This window comes from Triplophysa rosa, linkage group LG8 (assembly GCF_024868665.1).
Source record: "Triplophysa rosa linkage group LG8, Trosa_1v2, whole genome shotgun sequence".
Lineage (NCBI taxonomy): Eukaryota > Metazoa > Chordata > Actinopteri > Cypriniformes > Nemacheilidae > Triplophysa > Triplophysa rosa.
The window spans coordinates 9,338,753-9,362,693 of record NC_079897.1 but is presented as its reverse complement, the minus strand read 5'-3'; the positions used below and the strand labels follow the sequence as shown (position 1 = coordinate 9,362,693).

At 37.8% G+C, this 23,941-nt stretch overlaps 1 protein-coding gene and 1 long non-coding RNA gene across 3 annotated transcripts in view; one reads left to right on the top strand and one right to left on the bottom strand.

The window, feature by feature from the left end:
• The window catches only part of rpa2 (replication protein A2), a 50,321-nt gene extending 33,629 nt beyond the window's left edge, over positions 1-16,692 (bottom strand). Inside the window, exons 1-3 of the mRNA XM_057341234.1 lie at positions 16,535-16,692; positions 16,075-16,166; positions 6,980-7,081 (exon numbers count right to left, since the gene is read on the bottom strand). Coding sequence (XP_057197217.1) covers positions 6,980-7,081; positions 16,075-16,166; positions 16,535-16,547 — 207 coding nt within the window. The 5' untranslated portion in view covers positions 16,548-16,692. The remainder of the gene's footprint in view (positions 1-6,979; positions 7,082-16,074; positions 16,167-16,534) is intronic.
• Positions 16,693-18,438: 1,746 nt separating this feature from the next.
• Positions 18,439-23,941, top strand: part of LOC130558677 (uncharacterized) — a 9,874-nt gene continuing 4,371 nt past the window's right edge. Inside the window, exons 1-3 of one of the 2 annotated variants that reach the window (XR_008963471.1) lie at positions 18,439-18,586; positions 20,210-20,261; positions 22,474-22,554. This is a non-coding gene — a long non-coding RNA (uncharacterized LOC130558677). Of the gene's footprint in view, positions 18,587-20,209; positions 20,262-22,463; positions 22,555-23,941 lie in introns of both variants that reach the window. The other variant, XR_008963470.1, reaches the window with a different exon arrangement.

Sequence of the window (23,941 nt, the reverse complement as noted above, 5' to 3'; positions counted from 1 at the left end):
ACCGAAATTAAAATTCTTGGCCGAAGCCAAATAAAAATTAAACACTTGGCCGAATACCGAACATGTTTTTTTGCATTTCTTCCATTTACAGTATTTAGCCATTTTTTTCACTATTGCATAAACTGAATGGTCAAAATGTGCTTTTTATCATTTGTTTTGCTTTTCAATAAAATACAATACAACTTAAAATAATATTGAGCAAAACAAAGTCAATTAATACAAAATTTGAAATTGAATAGCCTATATTAGGCCTATAACTGACTGCTAAAAGAATGTAATGCAAGTTACTCTGTACCCCTACAACAAAACAGTTCATTAAAAAGTGTCATTCAACATTAGGCCTATAAACTAAAAATATGAATAAACGAAAACTGTTGGATTATTATAGGCTACATTGCAAAGTGATTTTAAGGAAAAAAAACATCCAATGCAAGCAATTCTGACTGATGCTGACTGACAACCATATCAGTTCACGTCTCTCCTCCAAACTCTGCCCACAAAAGATGACTGTTCTCTAAGAAGGTGTACTTGTGGCCGGGATGCACAGAACATACTTTGACAAGTTGTTTAGTACAGGGGACTGAGTACAGGGGACTGAGTGCACGCGACGACTGTATGATGTCAAAGGATGTCGCGAGCGGCACGGATACTGTCAGACAGCCCGCTTCCGTCTGAAGTAAAGTAACTGACCGGTAAAGACGCTTTCATTCGGAAATTTACTCCCGCGAGACAAGTCCCATGCTGTGTCTTTCTCTGACACTTTAAAATGCTCCACACACACTTCCAAAATGTTTGCGTTGTTTGCATTAATAAAGCGCACGTGTGTCTCTCGCTCTTTCTCTCTGCGCTGGTTGCTGCTTGATCGTATCACAAGTCATGCCATTTTTTCTATATTCTGCCGAACATGTTCGTTTGCCGAACATTCGGTGCATCCCTAATACCTACAAATCAACTGGAAGAGATGCTCCCAGAAATTATAGATCCTCTTCTTAGCATTATTAAAGGAGTCATGAATTAAGACATCAATTTTAACCTGAGCTTTTGTTATATAAGAGGGAATCGTATACAAGCGAATAGGGATGTAACAATTCACCGTTAGCCGGTTGAAAATCGATTTAAATATGTGACGATTCAAGTCGGTTGAAATGTTAAACCAATCACGATACATGTTTTGAACAGCAGGGGTCGATGTGTTTACTGCAAACTTGCTTTACAGAGATCTCAGTTTATGCCAGAAAATGTGGGTATGCTGATAAAAACGTAAAAAATCCAAGTATTTGTTTGAAAAGCACAGTATTTGTTTATATTAAAGAGACTATTTTTATTTGTGTTAAAGAGTACATTCCTAAATATTTTTAAGGGCTTATTTTGGTTTATGGAGTGTCCGACAACAAGTTTATGTACATACATGATGTAAAAATACTATTATTTCGTAATAATAAGCAGTTTTTATTACCTTACTTCTTGACTGACTCTCAAATGATTCGTTCCGCGATTCATCTGTGTAATCTCCGCCTTTCCGCCAGCGTAGTCTGATCTGATTGGTCAGATGGTCTAGTCTGCTGTGATTGGTCAAATGGTCTAGTCTGCTGTGATTGGTCAAACGCGTTCAGCATGTGTCGCAAATGGACCGCCTATCATTACTACTGTATTACGGTTTGCAGGTGGTTGGATATTAACAGTGTATAGAGAGAGATGGCGTCGATTTTACCTTACCAGTTCGAGCCCGAGTCTGACGAATCATTCTTTAATCCTTATACAGATGCCAGTAAGACAAAGGACTGTTTTAGACACTTCTCTTGTAACAGTTAGTTATCACGTCATACAGTGTACGGTGTTCGTATCTTCAGATGTTATTATAACTATAGTACATCACTCAGTTCTTGAAATAAAGACTTTGTGAGTTAATATGGTTGAACACTTACATTAGCGCAACGAGTTTATAGCTAACGTTAGGTAAACAAACAGTAACAACCCCAAAAATAACGGTAACGTTAGCTAAACACAGACATGAGATAACGTCACACAAATTTAATTTTAAGTAAAGACAAAAATAAAGAGTCACACTTACAGGTTGTGATTCGGTGGAGCTTACAGGTCCAAATAAAGTTGGTATTGCAACATCTTTTAAGTAAAGACGTTTAATGTATCCTGCAGTAAAGGCGCCAAGATTGATGAAGCAATCTTCGGTAAAATGACGCGCGCAAAGTAAAACGTTCGGTTTATACTCCTTTGGTGTCGTTTGAAAAATAAATAGTAACCATTTTTTCCTCAGAAGTTCTTCCTTTGGTAGTGAAAATAAGACCGACTTAGTTTCACTACATAGAACACAGCTTCTCTTAGACATGATGCACACGTCACGAACGAGCTAGTACAGTGTTTGCGGAGGAGAGAGTTAAGTTTTCGCAGTCAGTCCTAGGCGGTGATTATTTCTAGTGACGTAGATACATTGTGGTTAAAGATTCGGACAGGTCATGTCTTGTTCGTGTGATTCAGAGTCGATTACCTTTTTTATAAGCTAATAACTTTGTTATTCGTTCACCTTCGGATTTACAACTTGGCAGATTGCTTACATTCAAACACGGCAAAATTAAACACTTCATGAAATGTATTTTTTATGATCTCGAGGAATGTACTCTTTAAGAAAAGTCTTTGTTAAAGAGAAGAGACTTCTTTTAATTTGTAATGTATTATTCAATTTTTATTTAATTTTGGATTTTTTTTTATTTTTTTTGTTATTTGACAAGACATTTTTTATTTTACAAAGAAATGTGCATTTTTTTGAGAAATAATAAAAGGGCACTGGGCACTTCATTTCTAATTTGTCAACTCATTTTGGTAAAAAAGTAATCGTTATTCGTGACAAATCGTATCGTGAGAAGTATCGTGCATCGTATCGCATCGTGAGATGAGTGAATCGTTACATCCCTACAAGCAAACATCCTGTAAGTATCAGAACTGAAAACGCCCTTGTTACCGAAATTACAACGGTTATTGACACCAGGCCCAGCGAACGCCAGGTCCTGGAATGCACCTATCTATAGGTTGAACACCGCCTCCACAGAAGAATATCAACAACTACTTCTCTAGCCCCACCCACTGGTTCGCGCATGACAGTACTGAAGTAACACAAGTTGCGCGGAACCAGATAGAGCGAGCAAGCAATAAACATGCCGTTAAAGATCGCAAAATATTGTGCAATCAGTGCCTGGTTGTGGAAGAACACAGTCGTTGCATAACCTTCCTTTGGATTCCGACATTAGTAATGCGTGGTTGAAGTTTATTTTTAAACACGTTCCAGCTCACGTGGGTAAAACATTGAGCGTTTGTTCTCATTTCACCAGCGGATTCCTTTGTGAACAAGGCACAGTTTGACGCTGGATTTGAGGAGAGCCTTAAATTAAAAAGCAGTGCTGTGCCGTCAATATTGGATCGGACAGGAATAGCGCAGCAATATTATGTGAGTAAACCATATTTGCGTTACTATTTTGAAGAACACAGAGGTCCTGTGATAATATTAGTCCCGTGCGAATTGGCATCTCTGTGATTTGGCGGCTCATATATCATTTTTCAAGGTTTTATCAGACGTTTGAGAATAATGGAGGCCGTTTTGAAGTGTTTTGGTATTATTTCGGGTGCTGGGTCATATCCATAAGTTACCGGGAGTCTCCGGTTTGTTTATTTATCATGGAAACTCTCGTAACATTTGAGACCCTTGATCATGGTGATCTTCTGTCAAATTCTGACAGGGAAGGATATCATTAAATACTAGGAGTGTAACGGCTCTCTGTAAAAATTTGAACCGCACGGTTCTCAACCAACGGTTCGGCTCATCTTAAATCTGACGACGCATTTATAATATGGTTCGTTAAAAATAATAATGCGTAAAACAGACTGACAAAGTTCAGCTAATGTCCATTGTCGATGGATACACATTTAATACCTACAACAAATCAAATAACGTAGACAAATATCAATAGGATTGACGTATGCTGTACAGTCATTTATGCTTTCATCACCCGGGTGTTGTGAGCGCACGAGTGCAGGTGAGACTAAAACTAAAAGTTTAATGAGTTTAAACTAAACTCATTCAAGCCTTGCCAATTTAAACATGTAAGTGCAAGATGATGCACAAGAAAACTTGCTTGCGTGCTGTGAGAAGATCCGAAGCGCACACAAGGAAAGTCTCAGACATGGCGCTAATTGAGTTGTCTTTGAAGTCTTGCGCTTAAATGGACAAATTCACACACGAAGTAGGTCAACATGCCCTTCTTGTCGAGTATTTTAACAAACATAGTAGGTTATGTCTAAGTGAACGGACGAAACAGACGAAAAACAATGCATGTGTACAGTATCAGTGTACTGGATCTGTTGCATTCCTCTTAAAGCGACAGCAGCATATTCCTGCTGTCTGTTAAAAGTCAAGGAAATCACTCACTGCTTGTGACTCAATAGCTTCTTTAACTTCAATTATGATTCATCTTTATTTAATTTGTACATATGCAATGTTATGTTTTATTTGATTACTTTAATCCATTTCTATACCTTAAAAAGTATATATACAGTATCTTGTTTTATTTTCTGCTTTGCTCTGTTGTTTTATTGGTGCTGTTACTTGTAGCTTGATTATTTGTTCTTATTTTTATTTGTCAGTACTAGTCCCTTTTCCCTGAACATAGCAAAACCGAACTGAAACCGTGACCATAAAACCGTGACACAAATCGAACCGTGAGTAATTTGAACGGTTACACCCATATTAAATACCATACAACTATAGGCTATACAAATTATATGCAAAGCCTTGCCATCACATCCGGGAAATAAGTCAGTAAATTTGAGTAAAATCACAGGCTTCATATATCCCGTGTGAATGCGCCACATGAAATACAGATGTGGGGAGGTAATTTATAAATCACACGAGGTCCCCCGATAATACTAATCGTGTGCGAGTAGGGCAATTGTGTAATTTAACGTTACGTCTCTAACCAAATTCTTAGAAGGTTCCAACTAAGCTTACTACGCAAACTGCTATCCAATCATAGCAGTGGGCTTTTACTTCAAAGTCTTCAATGCGCCACGCCCATTAAAACCGAGCGTTTGTTGAGCCGGCCTCAAAACCCGGGTAGAAAATAGCCTATTACTTATTGATTTTGATGTTTTTGAATGTAAAGACTACACGAACGTCATAAGTAGACCTCATACAACAGTATTAAACAATAAACAGGCCCAGTTCATGACAACTTTAATGTTAGCACACACAATACCTGACACTGCGCAGCATCATCCACACAAAACAGGCAAAACACTAAAGTTTCCACAGTGCCACGTTCTGTCAAGCCTGAGGCCATTGTACAACAGGTCAATGTACAAATGCATTATTTTAAATGCAGACGCGAGAGAAGCGCGCTGACAGGTGCAATCGCAGCGCGCATGTGGTGCAACGCGCTATTCAGCCGCGGCTATGGTTAAAATATAGACGCGCGGCAAGCACGCTGAAATAGAGAGCGATACAGTCGCAACGCGAATGAGGTGCAATGCACTCTCTTCACTCGCAGGCAGTCATAAAAATAAACAAAGCAGCGTTTGCTAGATTCACACAAATCTTGCTCACCACAGAGGGATGTTAATGATTAAGCGAGGATCAATTAATTGTCGATAACAATTTACTCAAAATAACTTAAGGATGATCGAGTTCAAGGTCATGCACGTCAGTGCGGCTCATGCGCAAAACACATACTGTAGAATCCAAATACCAGTGTACACTATTATAGTTTCCATTAAAACAAATACAACTCCCATTGTAACCCTTAAATCCATAACATTTTCTATTGTGTTAGTGAATTATTAAAATAGTTCATAGTTTACATAGGCTGATTTATTATTGTTTAAGTATGTGGGATTTTTTAAAACAAGTAAAAAATGTGCTGAATGTTTAATTTCATCTTAGTGAAATTAGCAAAACAGTTAGATAGAATTTACATTTGTTCGAAACGCGGAGCTAGGCGTGAGTTTACACAGGGTGCGCGTGTGCGTCAAGCCTCGTCCATATTGCCAGATGCCCGAGCTGGACTCAAGTACTATAAACGTCATTACGAAACAGGCTGTGTATGCGCGTCAAGTTTAAACGGCTCGTCCACGAGACACGCAACGCGGGGCAGAGACGCGCGAGTATGACAGGCTGTGTGTGCGCGTCAAGTTTAAACGGCTCGTCCGCGAGACGCGCAACGCGGGGCAGAGACGCGCGAGTATGACAGGCTGTGTGTGCGCGTCAAGTTTAAACGGCTCGTCCGCGAGACGCACAACGCGGGGAAGAGTCGCGCGAGTATGACACAGGCTGTGTGTGCGGTCTTCTGAATTGGACGGTTCTTTAGTATTTATTTGCCTAATATGATCGATCTGACTCTGCAGATCCCATAATAACACACACTGTCTCTCTCCTGCCTTCTGTATGTTTGTTTTTTTAATGACGGACGTTTATGCAGTTGGCTGATTAGGCATAACGGAGGTGCGCTCACTCAGTTGGTTAGCAAGAATGCCACTCAAAGCGGGCTTGGAACAGACGCGTTTCCTATTTTTCACATCGCAGCCTCTTGCGATTAGCAAATCGCAATGTCTCACATCACGATTGCGATTCAATTTCAATTAATCGTTCAGCCCTACCCAGTGGACTAGTGCAGCTTTTTCGCGCATGCGCTGTTGTACGCTGCACGTCCGCGCGGTCTCAAAAAATGGCCTGCATCCCAACAGGGTGTGCAGACGACCGCGGACCCTTCTGATGACGAAAATTGCATCATGCGGATGGCGCAGGAACGCAGACGGATGGATCATACTCAGTCACGTCACAGGAAAATAAGCCATCAGTGTCCCAATGTGAAGCGAGTCAGGGTCCATACTAGTGCCTGAACCTGTGTACATGATACAGAGTCATGACCTAAGGAGCTAGGGAGCTCAGCTGATTGAGACACAGGGTCAGACTCACCTGCGCAATCTCGACCTCTCCCACTTTGAAGACATCCTCTGCCTGTACAGCAGACATCAGCTGAGACACTGTACAGGGAACAATCTGCTGTGCTCGTGTTCTCTGCACACACAAACATTTCACTTAAGACTTAAATATCACTCACAAAATACCACATTATAAATCAGTATTAGAGAACTACAAAGCATTAATTCCGGTAAGTTGGGACACTTTTTATCAGTCTCATCTAAATGTCAAAAAGTGTCCCAATTTAGCAAATCTCACAGAGTGCCACAAATAGATCTGGATCACATTTTATACTTGTTTTGGAATATACTGTCCCTACCTATTTAATAGCCTTTTTTGACAACTTAGATTATTTATATAGGGATTTATACAAAATACATTGATACTTGGATTGTATTGCTCTGTTTTATCTATCACAGTGCTATATACAGTGCCGTCCACTATTATTGGCACCCTTGGTAAATATGATCAAAGAAGGCTGTAAAAATAAATATGCGTTGTTTCTCGTTTTGATCTTTTATTTAAAAAACCTACAAAATTCCAACGTTTCATTGAAGGAAAACAATTTGAAGTAGGGGGAATATCACAATTTAAAAAAAGTTCCATACATGTTGGCCACAATAGCACCCTTGTATTTAAAGGAGCCATGAATTAAAACCACAATTTTAACCCAAAATGTTGTTGTATAAGAGGGAATCGTATTCAAGCGAACATCCTGTAAGTGTCAGAACTGAAAACGCCATTGTTACTGAAATTACAACTGTTATTGACACCAGGCTCAGCGAACGGCAGGTCCTGGAATGCACTATCTATAGGTTGAACACCGCCTCCACAGAATATCAACGACTACTTCTCTAGCCCCGCCCACTGGTCCGCGAATGACTTTAGCCACACATAGTACACACTCCCGCATTTGTGATGATCGACAAACTGGTAACCATAGTGACATATTTTTCTGCTAAAGATTTGTTTTGTCCGTCAGTTTAAACTAAACTGCTGATATGCGCTGTACTGTGTTTATGCTCGCAAGGCTCCATCACACAGCGCTCTTTTGCTGTGTTGCCATGTTTGTTATTAATAAGTGCTTTTATGCTTGTCGGTTGGTCTTAGATCCAAAAACCTCGGCACTTAGGTCTTAATAAATGGTCTGTTGCAGATTTTGAGAATTTTTGGTCTTCTAAATTATATAAACAATTAGCATTTTAAGGTTTGTTTTTGTCTCGTCTTTATTTGCTTGTTTTTTCTGTGAAGAACAGGCAACCAGTTTTGTCCACCATTTGTGAACAAATTAAAAAGCAATGCTGTGCAGTCAATATTGGATCCGATAGGAATAGCACAGCAATCTTATGTGAGTAAAACATATTTGTACTATGCGTCACTATTGCTTTGTTAGAGATCGCTTGATATGTCCTGATAATGTGTAACCTAACGTTACGTGTCTAACCAAATTCACAGAAGGCTCCAACTAAGTTTACTAGGCAAACTTCTATCCAATCATAGCAGTGGGCGTTTACTTCCAAGTCTTCAATGCGGCACGCCCATTTAAACAGAGCGTTTCACGAGACTGCCTCAAAACCCGGGTAGAAAACAGCCTATTACTTATTGATTTTGATGTTTTCGGATGTAAAAACCAGGCAAATGTCATAAGTAGACCTCATACAACAGTATAAAACAATAAACAAGCCCAGTTCAGGACACCTTTAATACACTCCGCAACTTCAATTTATAAGAAAAACAGCTCTGAGTGTTTTCTTTTCAGTCTGTTGAGGTTTGAGAATACATTGAGAGTCATCCAAGTCCATTCCTCCAGAAAGAATTTCTCCAGATCCTTCAAATATTGGTCCCCCGTCTTCTTAAGTTCATCCTACTCATTTTCTATGGGGTTCAGGTCAGGGAACTGGGATGGCTATTGCAGGGTCTTGATTTTGTGTTCAGTGACCCATTTTTTGTTGATTTGGATGTTTGTTTTGAACCAATGTCCTGATGGAAGATCTAGCCACAACCCCATTATAATATTACTATTATACTAAGAGCAAGTCAGGTTTTGATTTTTTTATTTGTTGGTATTTGATATAATACATGATCCGTGTATCTGATCAAGATGTCCAGAACCTCTGGTATAAAAGTAGGTCCACAACAATGAAGATCTGGTGGTATATTTAACTGTGGACATGGGGTATTTTTTATCCCTGTGTGCACCAAACCTATCTCGTGTTATTGCAGCCAAAAAGACAATGGGTCTCATTCACTAATAATTGCATAGATTTTTTGTATTTATACGCACATTTGAACCTCCCACGAAAACTTTCTGCCTAATTCACAACACGTGCGTACGCACATGAATTTGTTCTTAACCTCGTCCTAATGTTAGTGAATTTGGAGCATTCTAAATGAGCGGCCGCATGCACGAGTTTAGTAATTTGCATAAAACACACCCAGTCCATCTCCATATTAGGCCTTTCTGCCTAACCTTTCCTTTACCACCAGTCGTCACTTAAGTCAAAGTTACTCCAGGCAACCTCATGTGACGATGTCTACAGTCGCGCTCTCGCAAATAATTCCAAATGCACAGTCCTCAAAGTCAGTTCATACACAATAAAACACCTTTTATACAGACACGCAGTTTAAAGAGTTCTCATTAGCCGGCTGTAAAAGCGCTGTTACTCAGAGAAACATTGCAGCTCGAGCTATAGTCTAACGCAGCTTTTCTTATTCTTTCACTGTATATGATGAAATCATTTTAAAATTGAATATACATATATGCGTAATTATATACACACACATACACATATATATATATATATATATATATATATTAGTGTTGTCACGATACTGGAATTTCTAACTTCGATTCAATACCTAAAAAAATATCGATATTCGATACCATTTTCGATACCTCGGGAAAAAACTTCCATAACAATAAGGCCCTAAATTTTTACATTTTATTTAAAGTTAAATTGAACAAGATTAGACAATGAGGTATATTTTTACATTATTTATTAATTGTTAATCTAATGTTCATTTTACTAATACATTTATTATTTAAAATCAAAGTTGTATTTATCAGTATTAATGGACCAGAGCTTACATAAATAGTTGTATTTTTTAACTAACATTTAAAAGAGATTAAAAAACTTGAACAAATGTATTGCTCATTCTTTGTTCGTTAATGTTAGTTAATAGCCTACATTTATATGATTACAAATTTTTAATTGGCTTTTATTCACATTTAATCATTGATCAGCGCACATATAGACAGAAACGCAAACTTTAAATGCAAGAACTGTTGCAGAGACTCCGCACTGACCATCTTTCTAACATTAACACTTTTTAACTGCCTCAAAAGAGTCAAGTCTGTGAGAGGATGCGGGGCTCTGTTGACACAGCGTTCACGTGCAGTGTGTGTCAACTCACTGTCGGAAAAAAGAGAGTGAGCGAGAACGCGCAGCTTATATCGATACGTGGGACATGCGTATTGGAACCGTTTCAGATTTTTCAGTATCGATACGTATCGAAATATCGATATTTTTGACAACACTAATATATATTATATATATATTAGGGCTGTCAACGTTAACGCGTTAACGCATGCGATTAATTTTTTCAAATTAACGCGTGAGAAAATATTTATCGCAATTAACGCAGCATCCGTTTGTTTTGACATCCTTTGTCTAGCGTTACATTAATGTGTAATCACGCTCTTATTCGTGTACAGGCTTTTAAACCACTTAAGCGCGATTTTAAACAGTTGCTTTGACGCGTTCAATGAAGATAGACAGCTTCTAAACTGTGGGACGCGGCAAAACGCAACGAGAGGTCCAGTCTGGTGTAAACAGTCACGGGCTGAAGGCTGCGTCGGTGAATCTCTGTCAGACAGCGCATCCGTGTTAAGTTCTCTTTCGTGCTTGAATGGATAAAACCACACAAGATTATGTCAGAAAGCCCGTTTTGTCTAGCATTTTCTTAAGCACAGACTTCAAAGTGTAAAACAAAATCTTAAATGAATGCAAAGAGTTGTGAAAATGGGAGTGCGGTGACGGTCAGATCTGCGTACTAAGACAGCTCTTAAAGGGGCCGCGTTCTTAAACGTGCTGCTGTGACTCCTGTCACTAATGTTAATCAAAGAACAAAATAAAAGAAGAAATCAAAGTGATTTTATAGCTTTAATGAGAATTCTTCTGCATTTAATTTTATAATTTAGCATTAAAGACTGTAAAGTGTCCTTCAATTTCCTACATGAGCTCTCAATTATACTGTTGAATGGCTATAATTAATGTTAAAATAATCAATTTAATAGAGACATCAGTTACAATACTAATATCAAAATGTTAGCTTTCATAAAATGATGCTGTTAAAGAAATATGTTGTTTCTACATCAATTTGAAGATTAAATGTGAAATTATTAAAATGTAAAAGTATATTTTAAAATATAATTTTTGTCGATTAATCTGATTAATCACAGAAAAAAAGTGTGATTAATCCGATTAATTTTTTTTAATCGATTGAATATATATATATATAAAATTAAGCTGAAACATGCATTTTGTCATTTTGTCTTAGAGAGAGAGAAAGAGAGAGGGAGGGAGAGAGAGAGAGAAGGATAGAAAGAGACTGGTGATCTTTTCTCTTATATTTAGAATACATTTTAGTACGAAAGTTTTAGTGAATCATGATTTGTTTGTGAAAGCGTTTGATGTAATGATTCACCGTGACCCGGTTGAAAATCGATTATAATGTGTGACGATTCAAATCGGTTGAGGTATGAACTGAATCGCAATACATTTTTTGAACAGCAGGGGTTCACTGCAAACCTAAACGTAGACATGCTGATATTTCTTAAATGCAAAAAAATCTAAGAAAAGCACAGACAGTATTAGTTTGTTTATATTAAAGAGACTTTTTCTATTATTAATTTGTTATAAAATTGCAGTTTAGTTTTGTTATTTGAAATAAAACAATTTTATTATACAAAGAAACGCGAAACATTTAAGAAATAATGCAAGGGAAGTTGTTCATTTCTAATTTGTTTCAACTCATTTTGTAAAAATAAATCGTGAGTAAATCGTGAATAAATCGCATCGTGAGATCAGAATCGTATCGCGAGCTGAGCGAATCGTTACATCCCTAGTTCGTACACAGGTTTCACGCACAAATTTGTGCGTACGCATGCTTAGTGAATGAGACCCAATGTGCATTAAGACAACATAGACATACATTCTCTTTCAGGCAGATCTGCAACATCTCCAGTCCATTAAAACTTCTTAATTATTGCCCTGATGTTGGAAATGTGAATTTTTGTTTCAACCACTTCCTTTTAAATCCACTTTCTATTTTGTGTAACTCAACAATCTTTTGCTTTACATCAGAACTATATTCTTTGGTTTTACCCATTGTTATGAATGATCACGGGGGTTTGGGCTTTGTGTTACTTCTCCGTTAAACAAGAAGTCATGACTGGACAACATCATGTTTCTAGTCACCTTGGTGTGCTCATAAAATGTAAATATTAATGGGAACATACTTGGGGAGATATTTTTTCTCATAAGAATTTCTAGTGGTGCCAATAATTGTGGCCAGGGTGTATCAGAGGGAAAAAAATTACAATGTGATATTCCCCCCACTTCAAATTGTTTTACTTGAATGAAATGTTTAAATAAAATATCAAAATGAGAAACAATGCAGATTTATTTTTACAGCCTTTATTGCTCATGTTTACCAAGGGTGCCAATAATAGTGGAGGACACTGTGGCCCTGTCCCAAATGGCGCACTTGCGGTCTCGTGGACTTAAATTGCGCGTTCTCGCCAAGTCTACGAGTCTGTAGGGTGTCCCATTTGTTTTTTTAGCGCTCAGAAGTCTGCTCGCGAGCGCCTCCTTTGTGCCCTCGATGCGGTCTTGAGTGAGACTCCACTGAAGTCCCCTACCCAGGAATCCTTGCGAACGCCCAATCACAGAACGGATGGGAGGAGTGTCGTGGATGTCAGACATATACGTAAACATGACGGATACATTTTTAAATATATGTTTTGATAAAATTCTAAATTAATTTATTAATTAGTTACTTATTCATATTATTGCTTATTTATTTTCTATTAAGCCAGCTGTTCAAGAATAAAAACTTTTAATGCAGTGCATTTTCTTAAATTTATATCTAGTTGTCTCTGGGCTCTGTAAAGCTGAACAACACAGCTTCTGTATTATAGAGAAATATTAAATAACAACATATATGCATATTAAGAACACATTATGCACATTAAGTATAGTGTAAACAAATGAATAAATATACATTCATGACGTCATGACAAATGAATGCATTACAAACATAAGTATTTATTGCATAATGCTCGGGTGGCATATCAACATATGAAATACAAACATATTAAATACAGAACAATAAAAACCGGCAGCTCCAGTCCCAAATAACAACAGTGGGACAACAAGTGGTCGACTTCACGCAGCGCTGCGCAGACTGATCAGCGAATGACAACAAAGTACCGCGAGAGTGATTAGAAAGCACCGCTTGCTTTTTCCGGTGTGATGACCTCAAGTCTGTCCCAAAATGCACTCCCATGTACCCTTATGGACTCGTGCCTAGTGCCCTATAGGTCTGCACTTCCTGACGTCACCAAGTGTGGACTCAGAGGAGGTCCTCAAGACCGGAGTGCGCCATTTGGGACAGGGCCTGTAGCTCAGCCCTTCTCAAAGTCCGGATCCGGAACGACTTCCCTCCCGTTCATCCGCTTCATATTTCAAGTGCACTCTCATCAGACCTCCGTGGCACACAAAGACACACGCGCGAACCAGTTATTATTACGGACTTATTCTGTCAGACAAAGCGCATAGCAACTAGCGACATTTTGGAAAAACCTTATCTTTCATTCAGTAGAAAAATGTCGCCGGTTTCGCCCCGCTAGCGCAAGGTTTTGCCTTCCCGACGCAGCTCGTATTTTTCGGCATCTACTCTGTGCAGCAACCGGTCCAGCAGAGTTAGCAGCACATTCAACTGACTGAAACGCAGCAGACTTGTGAATGAAAGATTACAATAATTACACTGCTACTGACAGTCAGGGCATATGAACATGAACATACACTCACCTAAAGGATTATTAGGAACACCATACTAATACGGTGTTTGACCCCCTTTCGCCTTCAGAACTGCCTTAATTCTACGTGGCATTGATTCAACAAGGTGCTGAAAGCATTCTTTAGAAATGTTGGCCCATATTGATAGGATAGCATCTTGCAGTTGATGGAGATTTGTGGGATGCACATCCAGGGCACGAAGCTCCCGTTCCACCACATCCCAAAGATGTTCTATCGGGTTGAGATCTGGTGACTGTGGGGGCCATTCTAGTACAGTGAACTCATTGTCATGTTCAAGAAACCAATTTGAAATGATTCGAGCTTTGTGACATGGTGCATTATCCTGCTGGAAGTAGCCATTAGAGGATGGGTACATGGTGGTCATAAAGGGATGGACATGGTCAGAAACAATGCTCAGGTAGGCCGTGGCATTTAAACGATGCCCAATTGGCACTAAGGGGCCTAAAGTGTGCCAAGAAAACATCCCCCACACCATTACACCACCACCACCAGCCTGCACAGTGGTAACAAGGCATGATGGATCCATGTTCTCATTCTGTTTACGCCAAATTCTGACTCTACCATTTGAATGTCTCAACAGAAATCGAGACTCATCAGACCAGGCAACATTTTTCCAGTCTTCAACTGTCCAATTTTGGTGAGCTCGTGCAAATTGTAGCCTCTTTTTCCTATTTGTAGTGGAGATGAGTGGTACCCGGTGGGGTCTTCTGCTGTTGTAGCCCATCTGCCTCAAGGTTGTGCGTGTTGTGGCTTCACAAATGCTTTGCTGCATACCTCGGTTGTAACGAGTGGTTATTTCAGTCAAAGTTGCTCTTCTATCAGCTTGAATCAGTCGGCCCATTCTCCTCTGACCTCTAGCATCAACAAGGCATTTTCGCCCACAGGACTGCCGCATACTGGATGTTTTTCCCTTTTCACACCATTCTTTGTAAACCCTAGAAATGGTTGTGCGTGAAAATCCCAGTAACTGAGCAGATTGTGAAATACTCAGACCGGCCCGTCTGGCACCAACAACCATGCCACGCTCAAAATTGCTTAAATCACCTTTCTTTCCCATTCTGACATTCAGTTTGGAGTTCAGGAGATTGTCTTGACCAGGACCACACCCCTAAATGCATTGAAGCAACTGCCATGTGATTGGTTGATTAGATAATTGCATTAATGAGAAATTGAACAGGTGTTCCTAATAATCCTTTAGGTGAGTGTAGTTCGTCTGTAAATATGCACATTTGTTGCACAGACAGACGTTTGTGCTGCATGATATATAAAATAATATAATTCACTGCTGCATAACAGTGTATTGCAGTTATAATTCAAGATTTTAGCAATTCAGTTCAAGCGACTGCAGTTTACATTAAAGTACTATTTCAGAAGCAAAAAATATGTAAATGAGATCTGTTTTTGGGCATTTAGTTTTATAAAAATGCAGTACTGTGTACAGTATGTAACAGTTCGGAGAGAAAATGCAAGTAGGCTAGGACTTGATGAGTCATCATTGATATGAAAAATAGCATATGTAAAGTTGAATTATTATATCAAATTATAAGCATGTTTATTAAAACAAGTTTTGCAATAAAAAATATTCCGGACCTTTTGACGTTGATGAGAATTCATCAGAAATATTTGGAACTTTGAATGTAAACTTTGAGAACCCCTGCTGTAGCTAGAGCTAATTTGTAACATTTGTCCCGTAGTTACATCACACAGAGGAAGATTAAAACATTAAATACACATTTATATAAATCACTAATGCAAGACAGTTGTGGCTCACTCACAAAAACAAATGTCTATATCTGCTAAATGTTTTTATTAACAAGGTTAACCTTATTGTTTTTAGATGTCAGATGTTGATATCATGGCATCTTGAAGCTGTCACAATACAAAAAATGTAATGTTTCTAAAATAAGCTTTATTTTATTTACACTTTGAAGTGAAATCTGAGCATGACATGTTAATAGGCTTTATAAAGAGTTGAAGCAGACTGACCCCTTTCTTGTCACCTCCCTGGGATGCAGCTGGAGATCCAAATCCTCCTGGAGACTGTGTGTATCCAGCCATACTGGCCTCACCATATTTACCTGTCAATAATATGTAATACACGTCTGTTTCTGTTTCCATCAAAACTATTTATATGTCATCATACTAAGACTACAACTCCTTCCCCGAATGCGCAAGGATTTAATATACTTTGTAGAAAAAGTCAAATACCTTTCGATAATTTTTATAATTGCTGAATAAACAAACAACAGAGTCAGGTAAGCTAATTTTTAAACCATGTGCTATAACTAATACAAAGTTTTGCTGTAAGTATTCTAGTCCATATAAACATAACGTTACATTGGACATGACAAGTGCACTAACATTAACAGAGCATTCAGCACTCGAGCAAATGAAGCCCGAAACCAGCGCATGTAACTATACACGAAAACATGACTAACCCACATACCTTGATTCCACATATTACCCGCGAATGTGAATGATTGTTTTTACTTTGAATATAAAACAAAAATAGTCAAACTTCTCCGGCTACCACCTATCTACTACACGCTGCTCTTACGTCACTACACTCCTCCGATTCCGCGCGCTCACTCTGCGCATGCGCGGGTCTTCTTCTTTCTTTTAAACGGCGGGTTGGCGTCCTAAGCACATGCCGCCACCTACTGTTCAGTGAACACTCCTACTCTGATTATGTATCCCTTTTTAAAAAACAGTCATCAGGGCTCATTTACCACCTGGCGTTGCGTGTTCAGCTCCTCCAGCTTACACATAACTGACTCCTTCTGCATGCAAACCACCACCTCGCTATCCAAATCAATCCTCTATCATTTAAATTCTATCGCTTAATACTGTGTTATTTAAACATTGCATTAACTCCCTTTATCCTAACCCATCCCTTTTAACTTAAATTACCAATATATACCCCAAATCCGTCTCTTTCTGTCCTTTACTATATAGATATTGAGCTAACTCTTCTTTCCTGCATATACTTCCTACAATTAATTAACGCATGTTGTTTCTTCCACTTTGCAATATTCACATACTAAACCATTCGCACGACTTCCCACTATAATGCCAATGTTGAATTCAGACCAGTATGTCCAAGTCTCTACCTAGTAACCATAACCTCTTCCTTGCTATTTCTCCCCCAGATATAGCCTACTTTTACTATAAGATATACTAGTTACTACCAGTGTTGGGTAAGTTACTCTGAAAAGTAATTAATTACTAGTTACTAATTACATTTTCAATAGTGTAAATACATTACAGTACAAATTACTCTCTCCAAAAGTATTTAGTTACTTATTACTAATTACTTTCTATATCCTATATCAACCTTGATTAGTTAAGTGATTCAAGGATAGACATGAAACGACTCTTAATTCATTCAAATAAATCATATAAAACTTCATTAAGTAGTATTATTAAATGACCAAAGTATTACAAATGTGAGAATTATACATTAAAGCACAGATTTTAAATTTAGACTGAATTTTGATGTCAATTCCACTATTGCACACACATATACTGTATTACACACAGTATTTAGTTTAATTACATCAGAAGTAACTGTAATTAAATTACAGAAAAATAGAGTAATCCCTTACTTTACTTTTTCAAGGGAAAAGTAATTAAATTACAGTAACTAATTACTTAGTAACTAGTTACACCCAACACTGGTTTCTACCTGCTTTTTAATTTTATATAAATATCTACCCTTCATCTCTTTATCCCTGCTTTCTTGCCATTCTTTTTTAATATTTTCCTTCATAACAGACTTGATTTCACCCTTACCTGAAGGTACCCTAACATATTTATAGAATTATATATCTTTTAATGCATTTTTTTTGCTAACTCATCCAAAACTTCAACATTCTCAACCTTTTTGACTCCAAGGCCCTCCATTGTATTCAACAATAGGGTCCCCTCACAAAAACTCATATTTTATACCCAATAAAATATTGTAGAGCTTGTCATTAGCTATAAAAACGTCTCAGATGCAGGATCATCCAACCCCGAGGTAGCTGGCAACTGGAGATCCAGGAGCTGACGTGCTGAGGTGTCTAGATGCCAGCAGACCAAGAGCTGATTGACTGGCAGAGACAGAGAAGGGTGGTGTGGGAGGGCACTCACTAAATCCTTGGTGTTTCGAGTCAGACGTGATCACCCAAACGTGTTTTTTCGTCAATTTTAACAATCATAGGTAGTTTAGATGGTTAGCGTAAGGTTAGGGTTAGGGTGTGGGTTAGGGTAAAGGTTTCATAAGACTTGAAACACCAAAGATTTAGTCAAATCCAACAAGCCACGCCCACGGATCTGACTCGAAACACCAAGGATTAAGTGAGTGCCGGTGTGGGAGGCTGGGTGGGACCTTCTCGGAAGCAGGAGATGCCGTGCTGGCTGACGAAGGAGAGCTGGGCGGGACCAGCCGAGACGAGAGTTATGCGGAGTCAGCGGAGACGAGGAAGAGCTGGGCGGGACCCAGGGGCGCAAAAATGGGGTATGCAGTATATGCGGTGCATAGGGGCGCCGCACAAGTGGGGGCGCCATTGTGCCAAAATATTATTTAACTTTTTTTTAAATAAAACGTTATAAAAAATATAACGAAAAAGTAATTATCTAAAACGTTTTAGTTTCACTTTTGTCTAGCATTTTAAACGAGTTCAATAAATATATAATTTATTTAATCAAGTTATTATGTCAACCAATCACTCTTTCACAGTCAAATGACCAAATGGATCGAGCAAAGAAACTTCCCAAAGCGCAGAACAGAACATGAAAATGAAAAGTAAATTGACAAGTAAAAAACAAGTTATTTAACGTTGCCTGAGAGGTAGTTCATATTATAATACAATATCAGGTCACCTCTAGGCCTACATCTTTGGCGCTTATAAAATAAATCTATGTTTGTGAAGGAGCTTTATAATTACATTCGGGAGAGTCTGAGACGGTTGTTAAAGCTGTTAAGTCTCCCACTATCACGCATTATCGGGTTCTTCATTAATCGTCGGACGCGTTTTCCCCATATGACAACGCGAGCTGTGCAGTTTGAACGTCAGGTCCGTGTCCTTCACATAACGCGAGCAGTTGCGTCTTCTGCAAACAGCGCGCAGCACAGAGCACCGGAGATATTGCGTGTGGACACTGAAACAGCGCAGTGATTGACAGGATGACAGAGACAAGAGCGCAAAAGAACGTTTGTTAATAAAAAATAATTTGAGCGTTCAATGTAAGTGAGTTTGTCTTTGTTTTACTTTAATGATGTTTTCATAAAATGTGAACCACAAACTAAAAATGCTTAAAGCAAGGGGAAAATCCAAAGATTTTTTATTTATTTGCGTTATAATATCTGTTATCCATCTTATTTCGTTTTTTTCAATAATATTTTAATTATAAATGCACAGTAAAGGTATGTTTAACGTAGGCTAATTTTATTGTTGTGTTTTTATTAAATATTAATGAACCACAAACTAAGCATTTGTTTTAAAGTAGGCCTAAGTGGGAAAAGAACAAAAAAATACAACGCGAGTATATCATGTGATACGTCTTATTCGTCTTATTCTGATAATAATAAATAATGTTAATAATACTTTTTGTTGAAGGAAAGGGAATAATCTAAATGTATAACTTTAAAGATCAAAATAAATTTATTTCCTCACCAGCACATCTCTAATGGGCTACAACTCGATTGTTACTTATTTTTGGGGTATTTAAAGAAGTTTTATTGTTTAAAATTGACAAGTTTTTTTGTTAAAGGCTTTAAATGTCAAAATTCTAGACTACATAAGTGAAACTCTCTTTTCAAATAATACAATAAATAGCCTTATTTGAAGTCTTATTTAGTTATTATAAGCAAAATATCAATTTAAAAACTGTTTAGCCTGTTATCCGATTAATAAAAAAAAACAATCGTCCAATTATATGGTTATTAAAATAATCGTTAGTCTCTGCCCTAATTTATTGTGTATGTCTGAACATAAACTTGATGTACTTTTACTACTTTTTGCTCCTTTGTTTAATTATTTTTCAGATTGTTATTTATCTATTCAGAAGTATATATCTGTTACACTGTGAAGTAGTTGGAATGTTTCTGTAAAAGGAAATCTTTATGCTTCTGTTATAGATGCAAATCTGATTGTCACCTTCGCATGATGTAAAATAGAATGACTCCAAAGGTAATATACAACTTGTCTGTGGATTTTTTATTTGTTGTGTGTTTTCTATATTGGGGTGGCCGATGGGGGGCGCCAATACTGATCTCGCATACCCTTCAGAAAATGTGCAGTTGCGCCCCTGGTTATAAGCAATAGATTCTATTAAAAAATAATAATAATAAAAATAAAAACACTTTTAGGGTGTCGACAGCATCTTGGCTAGATTACGGCTATTTAAAAAGAATGGCATGGTCATTTGACAGCTCACAAGTCACGTATTCATAATTTAAGTATTATGAATACTTATCAGTATTCATTGATTGATTGATTGATTCATTCATTCAACTGCACTGATGATAAAAAAAATCACTTACGGCAGTCTTCCATCGCTGATAATCCCGGGATCTCTGTATGTATGTATGTCAGAAAAGCTTTGGAAATGAGCCAGAATCCTTGAGGAGCTGGTTATATAGGTTTGACTAAATGCCTGAAGTCATGACATTGCACATCCAAAAGATGGAGCCATTGCTCTATGGAATAGGCATCTTGTATACGAACAGAGGGGCTATTGATCATGCATTGCTTTCAAGCTACACGTTTAAACAAAACAGATAATGAGGAGTAAAGCGGGTATGTTTTAACATCTCGTTTTAAACTCGGATATGTTCCGAATGTTAGTGGAAAGTTGTTTTCTGATTAGTTAGAGATATAGCGAGATTATAGTTTGCCCCATAGAATGCTTCGGGTACACAAAGGTCAATTGGTCACGCATTGCCCGAGGGCGAAAGCCGCAGCTGCCTATCCTATACAACGCATCCCTGTGTCGAGATAATACGCTCGCTCGTAAAGCTACACAAATAACCGGTCGTAATCCGGCCAATTTTTCACGCTAGGGATGTAAAACAAATCATACCCGATTAAAACGTCCAACGCTGTCGCCCTGCCGGATGAAAACGCTGAATTACGCACCGCTTAAACGTCACGACGATTTACGAGTCGGCGTGTTTGCAACGCTGGAATGTCTGAAACAGTCCTTTCAGTATAACGGCAGGAATGTGATCTTTCAACCAACGTAAGTTTTACCACAGTTTTATCACAGCCTATATACAGTGTATATATATAGAGAGAGAGAGAGAGAGAGAGAGAGAGAGCTTTATTTAATTACTTATTCATTCCTTGCTTTGTTTATTTGTTTATTTACTTATTCATTACTTGCTTTGTTTATTTGCGTATTCATTAATTATTTAATCACTTATATAACCAATTCTTTCTTTAATCACTTATTCGCCGATTTATTGTTTTATTTAATCACTCGTTGCTTTATTTATTCACGCATAAGATACGCGTCAACCTCATTAAAACATGTCCAAACATGATCTCCGGAAAAGAGAGAAAAATGTTCGGTAACTGTACGGGCAAAAGTTCAAGAGTTCAACTCCAGACGTGGGCAAGCCCTCACGACGTGGACAGATACTGTCAAAGAGCAAAAGTTCAACAGGAAGGGGGAAGTCCCTCACAATGGGGCGGATACGGTCAAAGTTCAACGCAAAGGGGGCGGGCCCTCGCAACGTGGGTGGTCCGGAAGTAATTCAACCCCCCCTCCCCGGCAAAGGTCAAGGGTCACCATCAATCATTTTGACACAATGACCCCTATATATATTACTTATATGGACAGCGATTAAAAAAAACGTGAACTTGTAAAACTGCGGTGTTAAATGCGATGCGGTCGAAAATTTGGGTGCACCTAACTTTTGTGCTGGTGCACCTACTGTAAGAAAAAAAGTTAGGCACACCAGTGCAACCAGTGCAAAAAGTTAGTCTAGAGCCCTGATTCCCATAGTAGGACAAAAGACTACTATTAAACTCAGTGGTGACCCAGAACGGCTTAGTTACAGACTTTCATTAAAATATCTTTATTTGTGTTCAACACGACAAATAAATGTATACAGGTTTGTAAGACTGGTGGATGAGCAAATGATGACAAAATGTTCATTTTTGGATGAACTATTCCTTTAAAATGCAGGAATGAATCCCCTACATTATTGTTCCATGTCGGTACGGCGGCGTCATCAACAATAGCTATTAGTTCAGTTTGGTTCCAATCTGTACACACAATAGATTTTTGTTCTGTTGCGTAGTTACAGTTATGTGAATAGTCTTGTGAATGCATGGATTTGTAACGGGTTTAAATTCTATGGTTGTTATTGCTGGTCTTTTTTTCAGTGAAACCCAGATGAAGATATCAAGAGGCCTGGACAGATGCTGACCTGCAGAACACCACACTGAGCAGACTTGTGCCACTGTTTTGCATAAAGTATGTCACAAACCAAAGAGAAACGCTGCGCTGATTCTTTAACTACTGAACAATGACATCAATGACTGTGGGTGTACACCACAGATACCTTGCGCCTCGTCTCGCCGAACACAAAGTTTTAATGTATGCGCACTCGCATCTTTGATAACTGTGAACATTGTTTTGTTTGACTATACATATACTGGCAGCGCGCAGCTCCTGCCGCAACTAAATTACATTATACTTGTTTCATATTGTCATTTATATACATATGATCAACCTGTATGGTCCTCAAAATAAATAGACTGCTGTTACGTAGGAGGGTTAGATTATTTAGTGTAGAGGTCATTTCAAGAGTGATAAACAAAGTGATGGAAAATACTTATTTTCATGCATGTTAAAAATGTGGAAAGAACTCACTGCATCTCACCCTTTCCTGGCTGCATTATTATTTGTAAAGTAGAGTTTATGGAATGTGTGCATACATTGTTACAAGTATGACAGTTAACATTTCAAAACAACATTTATTTATTTTGTTTAATATTTTATTAATTTAGGGAAATGGGCAAGATTCTTAGCCCTCGTCATCAGTCTATTTGGATGTTGTTGATAGTGTAAAAACATCAACTTTAAAGCACATGTGATTGATGGATTAGCATTGCTCAACAATACTTACTCAATTAATGTAAAATAGTTTGACTTGACAAATTATTTTTAACAATTTAACTGTTAATCTGAACATTCTTACTGTCAGTTAATGGGCCAATGTTAGCATCCTTACCTAGAAACACATGCTATGACTTTCTTACCTGTGTTAAATAAGTTAGTAACATCTATTTACAATCTATCTATTTACTTTACAGATAGAGCATGAAGAGACAGGCCATGGACCACAGCCCTAGTTTTTACGCACGCACCCACCCACACACACACATTCAGATAAGATTTCTCACTGATTAAATGTTCATATGAAAGTTTGTTACGTTTTGGTGGTCAAGTTATAATTCATTGTCACAAATCTAAATGAAGAGTTGGTTCCAAAATGAGATAACTAAGTTTTAATTTTTTTTTAAAAATCATGTTTTTTTATTGAGCATTCCAATTAATATAAATCAAAGTGCAGCTGGTTTGTTTTGATTTAAGCTATGATAACTAAAAAAGTACAGCTAACTAACACAAAAACATGATAACATAATAAAAAAAGATTTTGAAAAATAAATGAGTTTTAAAACTCAATGTTAATGAGTTTTTAAAAAGCTTTTATAATTAAAATACCTGTTGATTGCACATGTAACTGTTGTATACTTTTTTGTTCCTGGAATGATGTTAATAAACATGATGTTGAAAGAGAAGGTTGCAGCACTGCTCATCTTAAAATAACATTTTAATAACCTAATCTAAACTATTT